Source organism: Mastacembelus armatus, chromosome 15, assembly GCF_900324485.2.
Source record: "Mastacembelus armatus chromosome 15, fMasArm1.2, whole genome shotgun sequence".
Lineage (NCBI taxonomy): Eukaryota > Metazoa > Chordata > Actinopteri > Synbranchiformes > Mastacembelidae > Mastacembelus > Mastacembelus armatus.
This window is the reverse complement of record NC_046647.1, coordinates 477,775-491,163: the sequence shown is the minus strand read 5'-3', so window position 1 is coordinate 491,163 and position 13,389 is coordinate 477,775. Positions and strand designations below refer to the sequence as shown.

General features: G+C 42.2%; 1 protein-coding gene across 2 annotated transcripts in view; it reads left to right on the top strand.

Annotated features, from left to right (window-relative positions):
* Positions 1-13,389, top strand: part of ttc27 (tetratricopeptide repeat domain 27) — a 97,990-nt gene that overhangs the window by 32,805 nt on the left and 51,796 nt on the right. For both annotated transcript variants that reach the window (XM_026309100.1, XM_033325560.1), the window contains exons 6-7: positions 116-271; positions 430-566. In XM_026309100.1, the coding sequence (XP_026164885.1) occupies positions 116-271; positions 430-566 (293 nt within the window). The remainder of the gene's footprint in view (positions 1-115; positions 272-429; positions 567-13,389) is intronic.

Here is a 13,389-nt window from a genome sequence, read left to right as displayed (position 1 = left end):
CAGTCATGGAGATTGTATGTGAGATACTGTTGTAGCCTAAAATAAGTGATGTCACAAAATGATACTGGGCAACAGCTAAGATGATGTATGTCAAATTTTCTGTCCACTTTCACAGTGCTGAAGCAATCTCTCCTGTTGGAGCACAGAAATCTGGCTATCCAGTTTTACCTAGAGTGTGTCTACACTAATCTGATGTACTACGAATACCAGCCAGCCAAGGAACACATCAAAAAGGCACAGGAACTCTCAGGACTGATTATCAACATGACTGGTGTGTAAAACACAACAGTACCCAGTCCTGAAAAACTGGATATTTGAGCGTCTTTTTGAAAATGTCACTGTATGGAAGCTGTACTGTTAGACCATATTAATCAAAACTCTGTGATTCCTGAATTGAAGGCGATAGTTGATTATATGTGTTCAATCCAGGGGCCCTTGGCAAACGGACCCGTTTCCAGCAAAAGTACTTAGCTCAGCTGATCCTTGAAGTCAAGAGAAAGCCGGACCCTCCTGACCTGACAGATGCGACCAGTTACACCCCTACACCTCAGGCCTGCCTACCTAAGGTACCTAAAGCTATTTCTTGCTACTTCCAACCTTTTGTTTTTTCAGCTCTGCTTCAGCACCATGTACTTTTATTCATCTATATTGAGATAGCTTTCCTAACCTGTTATAGTATTTCCTACTTGTCCATTATGTTTGAAACCCAATTGTGTTACAGGCTTGAGTCAGGTTGTTATTATTATTACTCTTGTTGCTCCTTTTCGTCACCTTTCTAAAGCAGGTGAGGCTTTTTTATTAAGTGCATGACACCTACTCTCTGGTGGTGATGTTAGTCACCACCTGTAGATGTAAAATGAAAAATATCAGCACCAACTTTTTACTCTGCTGTCCAGAATGTTCAGCAGGGCCAAACATGTTGTAATACCCAGCATCTTCAGCAGATGAAGATGTTCACTTCTGAACCTTTGGTACCTCTGGAAGCCTGATTGCTGAATGTATGGAATCCCCAGGCACTGCACTAAGCCTCATCTCCATCTTCCTCTTGTTTTAAAACTGCTGAAGTGCACTTGTGCGTTAGAATTGGTAATAATAAAACTGAAAACATAAATCTGTGAAAGTGCTTAAACAACCACAAAGTATTAACAATTTCAAAATGAGGTTTTTGTTTAAAGCCAGAACTCATTACATCTAATATTCTACCAATACAAAATCAATATTTATGCACATGTTGCCCATTCAGGCAATTAAAACATAAGGTATGCCTTCACACATGCCTTCACACATACATGTACATACAGTACATACGTGCATAGACACACAATGGTATGTTGTATGAATAGAATACAGTGTATTCAGAAAGTACTGAGAATCCTTCACTTTTTTCAATTCTGTTATGTTGCAGCCTGATATACTATCCATCCATTATCTATACCTGCTTATTCCTAACCAGGGTCACAGGGATCTGCTGGAGCCTATCCCAGCTCTTTTTGGGTGAAAGGCAGGGGTACACCCTGGTCAGGTCACCAGTCCATCACAGGGCCACATAGAGACAAACACCACACACACACACACACTCACTCCTATGGGCAATTTAGAGTCACCAATCAACCTGACATACATGTTTTTGGACTGTGGGAGGAAACTGCACAAGCACAGGGAGAACATGGAAACTCCACACAGAAAGGTCCTTGCTGGTTTTAGAATCAGGAATCTTCTTGCTGTGAGGCAACAGTGCTAACCCCTAATCCACTGTGCTGCTCCACTGAAGGTTCCCAGGGGCACAGTGTCCACCAAAATACTGGAAGAAGTTTGGCACAACCAGGACTCTTCCAAGAGCTGGTCTCCCAGCCAAACTGAACAATCATGAGAGAAGGGCCTTAGTAAGAGAGGTGACCAATAACCTGATGGTAACTCTGACTGAGCTCCAGAGATCCTATGTGGAGATGGGACAAAGTTAAAGTAGGACAACATCACTGCAGCCCTCCAGTGATCTTGGCTTTATGGTAGAGTTGCTAGACAGAAGCCTTTCCTCAGTGCAAAACACATGAGAGCTACTTGGAGTTTGCAAAAAAACATCTGAAGGACTCTCAGACTGAGGAACAAGATTCTCTGGTCTGATGAAACCAAGGTTGAACTGTTTGGCCTCAGTTCTCAACATTATGTCTGGAGGAAACCAGTCACCTCTCATCAGCTGCCCAAATACCATCCCAACATGGTGGTGGCAGCATCATGCTGTTGGGATGTTTTTCAGCAGCAGTGACTGGGAGACTGGTCAGGGTTGAGGGAAAGCTGAATGGAGCAAAGTACAGCAAAGTTAATTGAAAACCTGTTCCCCAGCTCTCAGGACCTCAGACTGGGCCTAAGGTTCACCTTCCAACATGACAATGACCCTAAGCCCTACAGCAAGACAACACAGGAGTGGCTTAGGAATAACTCTGTGAATGTCCTAGAGTGGTCAAGCCAGAGCCCTGACTTTAAAATCTCTGGAGAGACCTGAAAATGGTTGTCCACCAATAGTCCCCATCCAATCTGACTGAGTTTGAGAGGATTTGCAAAGAAGAATGGCAGAAAATCCCCCAATCCAGGTGTGCAGAGCTTGTTGTGTCATACCCCGAAACTAAAAGTGACTTGTGTAGCCAAGTATGGTGACCCATACTCGGAATTTGTGCTCTGCATTTGACCTATCCCAAAGTGCACACACACAGCAGTGAACACACATGGTGAACACACACCTGGAGCAGTCAAAGACTCAAGGCTGTAATTGCTGTTAAAAGTGCTTCAACTAAGTGCTGAGTAAAGGGTCTGAATACTCATGTGAATGTGATATTTCAGTTTTTTCTTTTTAATAAATTTACAAACATTCCTAAAATTCTGTTTTCATTAATTGGGTGAATTTAAACAATTGTAGTATCAGGCTGCACCATAACAAAATTGAAAAAAGTGATGGGAGGGTCTTAAATATTTTATGAATGCATTGTACATGTACACTATAACAAACTAAACTGGCTCTCAATCTTGTGGCAGTGGCCCAGTTCCTCATATTGTGCACTGATGTACTACAGAGTAGAAGCAATAAATGGGCTCAGTCAAGACTGTCATTAACCAGAGCTCAGTGGTGTCCTATATAGAATGGATAGAAGGAAAGCAGAGATGGAGAAGTAGCTCTTCACTGATCAATCAAAACCAGTTCCAGCAGGGAAATACAGCCTTTTCTGTTGCTGTGTTTATGACTGGATTTTGGAAGGCGTGTGTCAGAGATCATTTAAATTCAGTCAGTTACTGTGGCAACTTCTTCAGTGAAGCTAACCTCATAACCGGCAGATTTTCTATAATAAACTTAGTTTCGGTTTCCTCCCTCCTGTCATGTCTGTAGATGCCGTCAGACAGACTGTTACATCTCCTCATTCATACAATTTATATTGAAGTGCTAATTGGAGAGCGTTCATTTTCAGTAGTTTGTGTTGGGAGAAGAAGATAAAAAACCCTGTTAAACAGTAGAGAAACATTTATCTGTTTTTCTATTTATGTATTTATCTAAGTGCTGATGTGATTATTTTCAAGATCAATTAGTTAGTGATCTCTTCTTGCATGTCCAGCATGCATTGATCCACAGTTCAGAATAAAATCTACAGGCTGAAAGGCACAAGGAAAGATTTTATTTTTTTCCCCCAATTTTGCATGTCAAGAATAAAGTGGCAATGTTGAGATCAAATATGGACTAATTTTGAGGATGACTGTATGATTTGTGGGTGACACATGTTGAAACTGCATTGTTTTTGGAATAAAAGCTGCTGCATGTTGAAAATAAAAAGACAAAATATTGTTGATTCTTAAATGTGTCAAATTTGCTTAAACATAATGAAGTTTTAATGATGGGCCTATACAACGGGCCTTGCCACTGTGTGATATTCATTTTGAGCCACTGTCAGGTGCTTTTGGCCCATTGCATTGCACCTAGATGAATATAAACTTTAGTGTCATCTGACTACTTTTTTGTCTTTAGCCTGCTGTTCAAAGAAACACAGTTTGGTGTTAAATGAAAGGACTCCAGGTAGTGTAACTGTATTTTTCAAACTTGCAGCAATTTTCTCCTACGACAATTATTTCTCCTTTGCTGCTGCAGCTTTGTTGCTTTTCTGTAATAAAATGTGTTCCTCTGTTCCAGACTGCAGGAGAGCCATGTAGCACTTATTACCTCAGGTTTCTATTTGAGACAAAACAAACAGAAAATTGGAACGTTTAATTCAATTTTTTAAAATATTATTTCTCAATCATTAGACTGGTATAAAATTGTTGATTTTTCAATGTTCTATCCATGACATATCCAATGGAAAAATAGAAAATTGAAAAGTTTCCATTTCCCATTTGTGATTCAACGAATGTTGCCCTTTTTGTGTTGCTGTCATGTTGAAGTGCTCTATCTGAGCTCCATTGATGATGGCTTTTGTGGTAGAAATTTCGTTAAGTTTGAGAGTTGCTAATTCTCAGAAAACAACCACAAGTGTGATGAATCATCTGTTTAATCACGGGCCCGGAGAGGACGTCCTTGCAGAAAGTCCTCTCCCGTCTGTGTTACAAGAGTAGTTTATATACCATACGTCAAACTAATCCTGAACAGACCCCCACATTGTTTGTTCAGGTGCTATCTCCAGTCTTCTTACCATCAAAGAAACAAATTGTTGGCAGTTATTTACAACTTCCTACCCTAAAACACTAAACCAATAAAACAGACAGAACCACATACCATGAAAGGGTCAAGCAAACATTCACCCCCCACATTGGTTTAAGTTAGTGACCATTTGCTCTGTCGTAAAATCCCACATTCCCCCCTTTTGACACAAAGTGTCAACACATTCAAGACAAGACATTAGCAATCAAGGGAACAAAATGTTACATCATTAGTCAGGGTCTTTCTACATCTAGATCACTGTCATTGTATGGGTTTCCCGGGGCCCAATCATTTAACTGTATTTCAGCAGTATTTGTCGATTCAGTTGGTAAGCTAACATAAAGTGAAGTGTATTCTCCTCCAAGTACTCCTCCTAACCATTTATACATCAGGGCCCGCATGCAAGTGAGTGCACATGTACAAAAACACAGGAGCATACTAAACATAATAACTACAGGGATTAAAATTTGCACAATTCCAGCACCCCAAAGACCAAACTTATCTGATAACCAATTTCTAAAACTGAAACCCGAAGATTCGGATGGCCCAAAAGCATCCCGAATCCGTTGTAATGTTGCTATAACATTTGTCATATTATCAGAATTGTCAGGAATGAGAGTGACGCAAGCATCTCCTGTCAAATTTAAAGTTAAACACAGGCCTCCAGTTTTGGCTAAAAGATAGTCTAGAGCCATTTCATGTTTTAATAATGTTAGTCTATGAGATTTGTCATTTGCTTGAAGTAAATTAAACCCTTTTATAATCTCATTGGCAAATGCAGACATTGAATAGGTAATATTGTCAATGTGATCGGCTAAGAATGTTACACCGTACCAAGGTAACAACCCAATTCCCCATTTTTCACCTAAAGTAATACGCCAATGGAAAGCTTCAAGGGTTGAGAATTTTGCTATCTCTCGCTTCTCAATGTGGTTTACACTATGCATTAAATTAACAGGAACTAAGGCTAAGTTAACAATTGTAAGATTAACAAAATAGCAACACCCTGATCATCCTGACGGTAGGAAAAGAAATGCTCTGTTCCCACAAAGCCAATAAAAATTTCCAATAGGTGGTATACCCATATATGCAGGAGCATGAAGGTAATCATTTACTAATATTGTCTGTCCATCTTTGAAAGTGATATTAACTGAACCAGAAGCTGGCTGGTGCTCAGTCCCATGTGCAGTCATGATTGTTCGACTTGTAAGACCTGCAACAGGGTTTGTACATTGTGATATTACCATAAACTGCCCTGTGCCATTTGAACACAAACACAACGAATGTGAAATATTTGTGGGTTGCAAAGGTACTTCCACAGGGTCAGCTATAGTAGAATTCAATGGAAATGGTGCAGGCAACATGTGATCACAAAACCAATCTACACATGATAAATAAATAGATTTCTGTTCCTGTGTATGTCCATATGCATCTGCGGTTGCACCATACCACATTCGATGGGAATATTTACAGTATTGCCTGCTGTGTTCGCTTACAGATGTATATTTTGTAAAAGACTGTACTAAACTAATAACAGGGTCCAAACAAGGGCAATGCTGTGTTTCTAATTTAAAAAGAGAATGCCAACTTTCAGGAGGACCCTGAATAGCTAGAATGTTAGAATACGGTCCGTAGAGGTTGTTTTTATGAATACCAACTATTAACATGAACAGCGGGTTGAGATAGCACTTCCTCTGCGTCAAACCCCCAAGGTTTCCACTCGGACTGTTCGAACAACTGTCTTTTGCGTCTTATTAAGAGTTCTTTGTTTGCCTGTAAGATGTCATCTTCTGGGAGTCTGGATGACATGTCTTTGGTTCTTCCTTTCGTGGTTTCGTCTGTTCTGAATGCAGTCTGAATTATGGCTGCAGTGGTGATCACTCCAGTGATGACAACTGCTAACAGCACCCACAGTCCGTGCATCTTCTCAGCTCCTCGTCGTCGTCTCATCGGTGGCACCCTGTGGGAAGGGTTTACAGTGGGATGCATGAATCCACGTATCCTTCTCTGCAATCTGGACAGCCGTTGGGGTCGTCAGTAGCACCTGGTATGGTCCTGTCCAATGGGGCTAGTTCCAATGCTTCCTCCTAAGGTCTTTAACCACTATCCAGTCTCCTGGCTGGATGGCATGGAGTTGTCCTACCACAGGCTCAGGAAGAGCAGCTTTTACCTTAGGGAAAATGAGCTTGAGAGTCTGGTTATGTGCACAACAGTATTGTAACATCTCATCATCCATTCCTGTTAAAGTTAACTTATTCTGGGGGAAAGACGTATTTGTCATTCGCATGGGTCGTCCAGTGAGTATCTCATAAGGAGAGAGCCCAGTTGTTTTATGTGGGCGGCCCCTCATAAACATTAGCGCTAAAGGTAAGACTTTTACCCATGACAATTGTGTTTCAGCCATTAATTTTGTAAGTTTGGTTTTCAGTGTCTGATTAGCTCTCTCAACTGCACCACCACTAGATGGATGGTATGCACAGTGTGTCTTCAAATTAATCTGAAGACTTACTGACAGACTGTATCACATTATTTACAAAATGTGACCCATTATCACTACTTAGTTTGGAAGGGAGTCCCCATTGTGGAATGATTTCTTTCAGTAATGCCTTTGCCACTGAAACAGCAGTAGCATTTCTGCATGGAAAACACTCAATCCATTTTGAAAACATATCCAATATTACTAAGCAATATTTGTAGCCATTGCATGGAGTGAGTTCAATAAAATCCATCATTAAGTGTTCAAATGGGCCTTCTGGTTTTGGATGCGCAGACATAGTTACTTCTAAACTTTTACCTATATTGTTAGTAGCACAAATCACGCATTTTTTTACAAAAATTTTCAGCAAACACTGAAAATCCTGGTGCATACCAAAATCTATTTACAATATCCACCATCCCCCCTTTTGACGCATGGTCAGGCCCATGAGTCAATTTTGCCAAGAAGGGAAATATGGATCTAGGGAGCACCGGGAGCCCAGTAGGGCTAACCCAGATACCCGAGGGACGTTGTGTGCACCCTTTTCTTTTCCAGGCAGTTTGCTCACCCACATCAGCTCCTGTCTGTAATAAGGAGACATCATCAAGGGAAAAAACATTTTCCTGAATAGACAGGGGCATCTGTAGACAGGTGAATTTGCTGCTGCCTTAGCTGCTCCATCCGCAGTTGCATTCCCCTGCGAGATGTGATCAGTAGCACCAGTGTGGGCCTGGCATTTACACACTGCTACTGAAGTAGGGAGCAATAAGGCATTCAGAAGATTAATAATGAGAATTCTGTGAGCAATAGGTTTACCCGTTGAGGTGAGGAAACCTCTGTTCTTCCACAAAGCATGGAAGTTGTGACAAACATTAAATGCATATTGAGAGTCAGTGTAGACTGTGATGCGTTTTCCGGTACCCAAAATGAAAGCTCTGGTTAGGGCAAACAACTCTGCAGCCTGAGCTGATAAGTGAGAGGGCAATCTAGCACTTTCAATTATATCATATTCAGTACAGACTGCATAAGCAACACATGGTGCCCCATTTGATGGGTTCCTCATTGAAGACCCATCAACAAAGAATACAGCTTCAGCATTAACCAAAGGTGTGTCAAATAAATCATCACGTGGATTAGCTGTAGCTTCTACAAGCTCTAAGCATGAATGAGGCTCTCCGTCTTCAGCTGTAGGGAGCAAGGTTGAAGGGTTAAGAACAGTGCAGCGTTTGAGAGTAACATGTGACATTGTTAATAAAATATTCTGCCAGTGCATCTGTCTAGCTGGTGTAAGATGAGCTGTTTTTGCTTGCAGAATGAGAGAGTGGACTGCATGGGGGACATGTACTGTAAGAGGACTCATGGCAACAATATCAGTTGTAGCTAAGACAGCTTCAGTAGTAGCTGCTACTGCTCTCAAACATGGTACCATACCTCTCTCTGTTATAGAAAGATATTTTGAATAATAACCTATGGGTCGTTGTTTGTCACCATGTTGCTGGGTGAGGACAGCAGACATGAAGCCATTTCGTTCAGATACAAATAAATTAAATGGTTTAGTGTGGTCTGGAAGTCCTAGACAGGGTGTGCTTGACAAGGCCTGTTTTAGTTCTGTGAAAGCAGTCTCTGCAGTCAAAGTCCAAGTCAAATCGTCAGTCATGGCCAAATGTTTTCCCCCATGTGTGATGTCATTAAGGGGTTGGGAGATCTCCGCATAGTTACGAATCCATGGACGGCAATAGCCTGCTAATCCTAAAAATGACATCATTTGTTTTTTATTTCGCGGTTTTTGGTACATCCAGAATTGCTTGGATGCGTTCAGGACCCAATTTGCGACCCTCCGGAGTTAAAATATGGCCAAGATAGCGCACAGATTGTGAGACAAGTTGTAATTTGTCTTTTGAAACCTTGTGGCCGTTTTCTGCCAGAAAACTTAGTAGAGACACTGTGTCTGTTTGGCATGCTAGCTTTGTTGGGGAACATATTAACAAATCATCAACATACTGAACTAGTGTGCTACCACATGTGAGAGGTTTTCAGCCACTGCCACTGTGAACAGAGTAGGACTTGAAGAAAACCCTTGGGGCATGCGAGTCCATGTGTAACGTTTACCATTGAAAGTGAATGCAAACCAGAACTGTGAGTCAGGATGAACAGGAATGCTAAAATATGCATTTGCTAAATCAACAACAGAATACCAACGAGTATCCCCCGGAATTTGAGACACTAGTGTTATTACGTTTGGAACTGTAGGAGCCACTTGGTGAACAGCTGCATTCACGGCTATGAGGTCCTGAACCGGCCTCCAACTACCATTTGGTTTCTTTACAGGCAAGATTGGGGTGTTGCAGGGTGACTGAGGACATTCCACAATAGCACCTTTATCTATCAGTGACTGAATGACAGGAGCAATGCCTTCAACAGCTTCAGGACTCAGTGTATACTGTTTTTTACAAGGCCTAAAATTAGACTTTGGCTGTACAACAACAGGAGTTGCACCTTTTATTTCCCCAAAATCAAACTTACTTGTAGCCCACAATTTGCTAGGTAGTGTTGAAAGTAATGCTTCCTCATCAGCCGTCAGAGGCATAAGGAGTAACGGTTCTTTATGCTGTGAATACAACCTATGAATAGAGCGTATAACTGGTACTAGGATAGGTAAGGAGCAGGATGTAATGTTCAATGATTTGCAATGTAATCTACCATCACACTCTGGCTGCCAGTCTGTAACCTCTAGGGCTGTTTTAACCCACGAGCCTATATCTTCCCAGGACTGATATGGTTGCTTTGTCAATGCAATGTGTGGGACAAAACCCCTTTCTGTAAACACAGTTAATTGTGACTTAGAGAGGCTTACTACAGCTGCTGCACAGTTGTGACCAATTAATACTGAGGTTATTTCTAGTGTGTCTTTGTCAGTTGTAGTCCAAGCTTCTTCATATGTGATATCTCTGTTTTCTGCCGAAACATGAGAAATACATTGTAGGATTGCAGGTGCCTGTGTTATCTGTGGCACCATTGAATATAATTCATCTATGTCAGGGAACTGTATGAGATCCCATGAGTAATAACAGGCAGGTTGTGACAAAGAGAAGGGATAGAGACCGGCTGTTGCACAAGTTATGTTAATGCCTGTGGGCTCACATTTAACATCAACCCTTAGTGCACACGAGGTCTCGGCCCATTAAATTTACAGGACATACATCTGACAAAAGGAACACATGGTCACCTCTGTAATCACCAAAACATACTGTAAGTGGCTCTGATAGTGGTTCAAGACCAGGAATGCCTGATGCTCCTATTGTCTTAAGGTATTGTGTTGTTTTCTGTGCATTTGGGAGCAGCTGAGATTGAATGACAGAAATCTCTGCTCCTGAATCTACTAAGAATGTTACATTCACTCCTTGTATCTTAAGAGTTAATCTAGGTGGTGTTTTTGAGTCTGATGTTAGTTGTATGTATTGAAGGTATGTAACAGCTGGTCTATTAGTGTGTGGCTGTAGAACTGTATGTGTGTCTCCGTGTAGTGCGATGTTCTGACCTGCCTCCCCTGTCTCCTATGCTTGAGGAGCTTGGAACCCTGGTGAATGCACAGCAAGTCCCTGGGGCGGAGCATGTGGCCAGGGTTTCTCTTGCACTTGTGTCTCCTGTGAAGTCCTCCTCCTGTTTGTAGGACAGTTACGGGATATGTGTCCATATCCGTCACAAGTGTAACACCGTACTTCTGTGTTAGGCTGTCCTTGGCCTTTTGGAGTGTAGTGTCGTGGCCTCAGGCCCCTTCTGAGGGTTTGCGTTCCCTGTTGGTAATACATCAACTGAGCAGTTTGGAGAGTCTTTACCTGGTTCATGTGAGCCTCCACTCGGTTTCTTTCTGCGTGTAAGACACGTGTCCATACATTTGGCAAAGTCTCTGTTTCCCAGCCTACACATGATGTCATCACACAGCTCCTTAAGCCAGGATAAAGACCATTTACTAATGCAGTTTTCAACAGGTGGGTATGCCGCATTACCTGGGTCGATTCCTGAATGCGCAGCGAATACCGTTTCCATGCGGGTGCGATAATCAGCTGCTGACTCCCCCTCTTTTTGTCTGGTATTGTGAATCTCAGGCCAGCAGACTCTCAAAGGAAAAGCAGCTCGCACAGCGTCATACAGGGTGTCCATCATGGTGGTGAACTGTTAGGACCCCACTGTTGCCGTGGTTGACCATGATGTGGGTCTGATGTTTGCCCACCGGAGTTTGAAAAACCTGCGACACACAGCTTCTACTTCCTGTAACGTAGGGTTATACATAGTGAGTAATTGCTGCATTGCTGTTACCCATTTCTCACCGCCAGTTTTTTGGGGGTCCGGTAGTTCATCCGCAACCTCCTTCAGTTCATCTGGCTGCCATGGTCTGTAGACGAGCACTTCTGGATTCCAGTTGGCCTGTGCCTGTGCATCTTGTGGCATAGGCTGAGGGTTAGGGAACGTCATCATGGGCATCTGGTGTATTTCCCCTTTGTTGGTCTGGCTCTTCAGCCAGTAGTCAAACGTAGCTGCTAGGGGAGACTTTGTTCTGCTCAAAGGATCAGGTGAAATTTGAGTTTTTTTCTCAGTCTGGGTTTTCGCTGGTTTAGGGGTTATGTAAAGAGAAGACAGGTCAGGATAGAGTTGTTCAGATTCACTTTCTTGTTCTTCTTCTGAACTTCCCTGTGACTGGGCACTTACTGCTGCAGCCACTTGGGCTCTGATAGGCTGTGCTGCTGCTGGACCCCCCACGGGCATAGCGACAGCATATGGAGGAGGCAGGTTACCCTTTCTTACTCTACGTTTCTGTTTTCCCTTTTTAACTTCCTCACCATCAGGAGGAATTTTACCATCAACCCTGCAGTGGATTTCTTTTCTTTCACCTCTGCCTCCCTTTCCCATTTCTGGAAAGAGTGCCAATTTATTTTCTTCCCTTTTCTTTTCTTTGTCACTTCCGCTTCTCTTTCTTCCAACAATATTCTACACCGCTTCAAACAGTCTGTGCTAAGTGTGCCTTGCAATGGAAACACCCCTTCAGTAATGGCGTGCCATAGTGGAATCTCCTCAACTGCACATTTACCCCATTTCTCTGTCATTATTTTAGCGGGGCCTGTCAGAGGGTCAGGTAGGATTTCTAATTTCCCCGGATTATTCCCCATGTTCCTAGACTCACTGGGACTGGTGCTTACACTTTCATTGGGCTTATAACACACACACAATAAATTCTCATTCACTCTGATCTTCCCATCTCATCGTATGGTCGGATCTTATCAGACAAACACTAACTTTGGGTAACTGTCAGGCAGGTAGTTTGTATGACACTTTCGTTCCAAGCAACGTACCCTTATTGTACACACATTGTGCATACAAGACACTGAAGGAGTCACCACAAAGCTTATAAAATTATCAGCACATTCACACTCCCAATTTATTTTATGGGATGATTTCTAAGAATAATAGACAATAATACCGTCACTCCTCAGAAACAATAATAGCTTACTCCTCATTACTTACTTCTCAGTAACAACATTAACAATAACAGCTTACTTTTCATAAACAACAATATCGTTTTCCATTAACAATCATAGCTTACTTCGTCAGTACTGTCTTAATTTTTTCATGTTTGCCACGTACGGGTCGTTTCCTTAATAAACCATATGGCTTCCCGAAGGAAGACTTACGTTTGTAATCCTCAGCCAGTGGGGTTTTCTCGTTGTTTCTTGTTTTTTTATTCTTTTTTGGTTTTTGTTTTTTAGGATTATTTTTTCATCATCTGGCGTCTGTCTCGCAGACACACTGGTCTCATTACCAGGAGGGATTACAAAGATCACGTGATTACCAAACACACACACCTAGGGTTTTTCTTTAACGCAGACCAAAAACATACCAAAAAACATACAGAAGAAATGATTCATAACACTGTACTCACTCAGTAAATGAATGGAGCATCCACTGTCCGCCACCCGTTCTGACCTCAGGCGGGATCCAGGTCCTCCGTTTGTCGGAGCGGAATTTTCCCTGTGTTTTAACTTTTACCACCGGTGGTTTCCTTCAGTCTAGAACAGGCGCCAGTCAGTGGCATGTCCATCCCATCCTCGTCGCCAAATTGTGGTAGAAATTTCGTTAAGTTTGAGAGTTGCTAATTCTCAGAAAACAACCACAAGTGTGATGAATCATCTCAGTTTAATCACGGGCCCGGAGAGGACGTCCTTGCAGAAAGTCCTCTCCCGTCTGT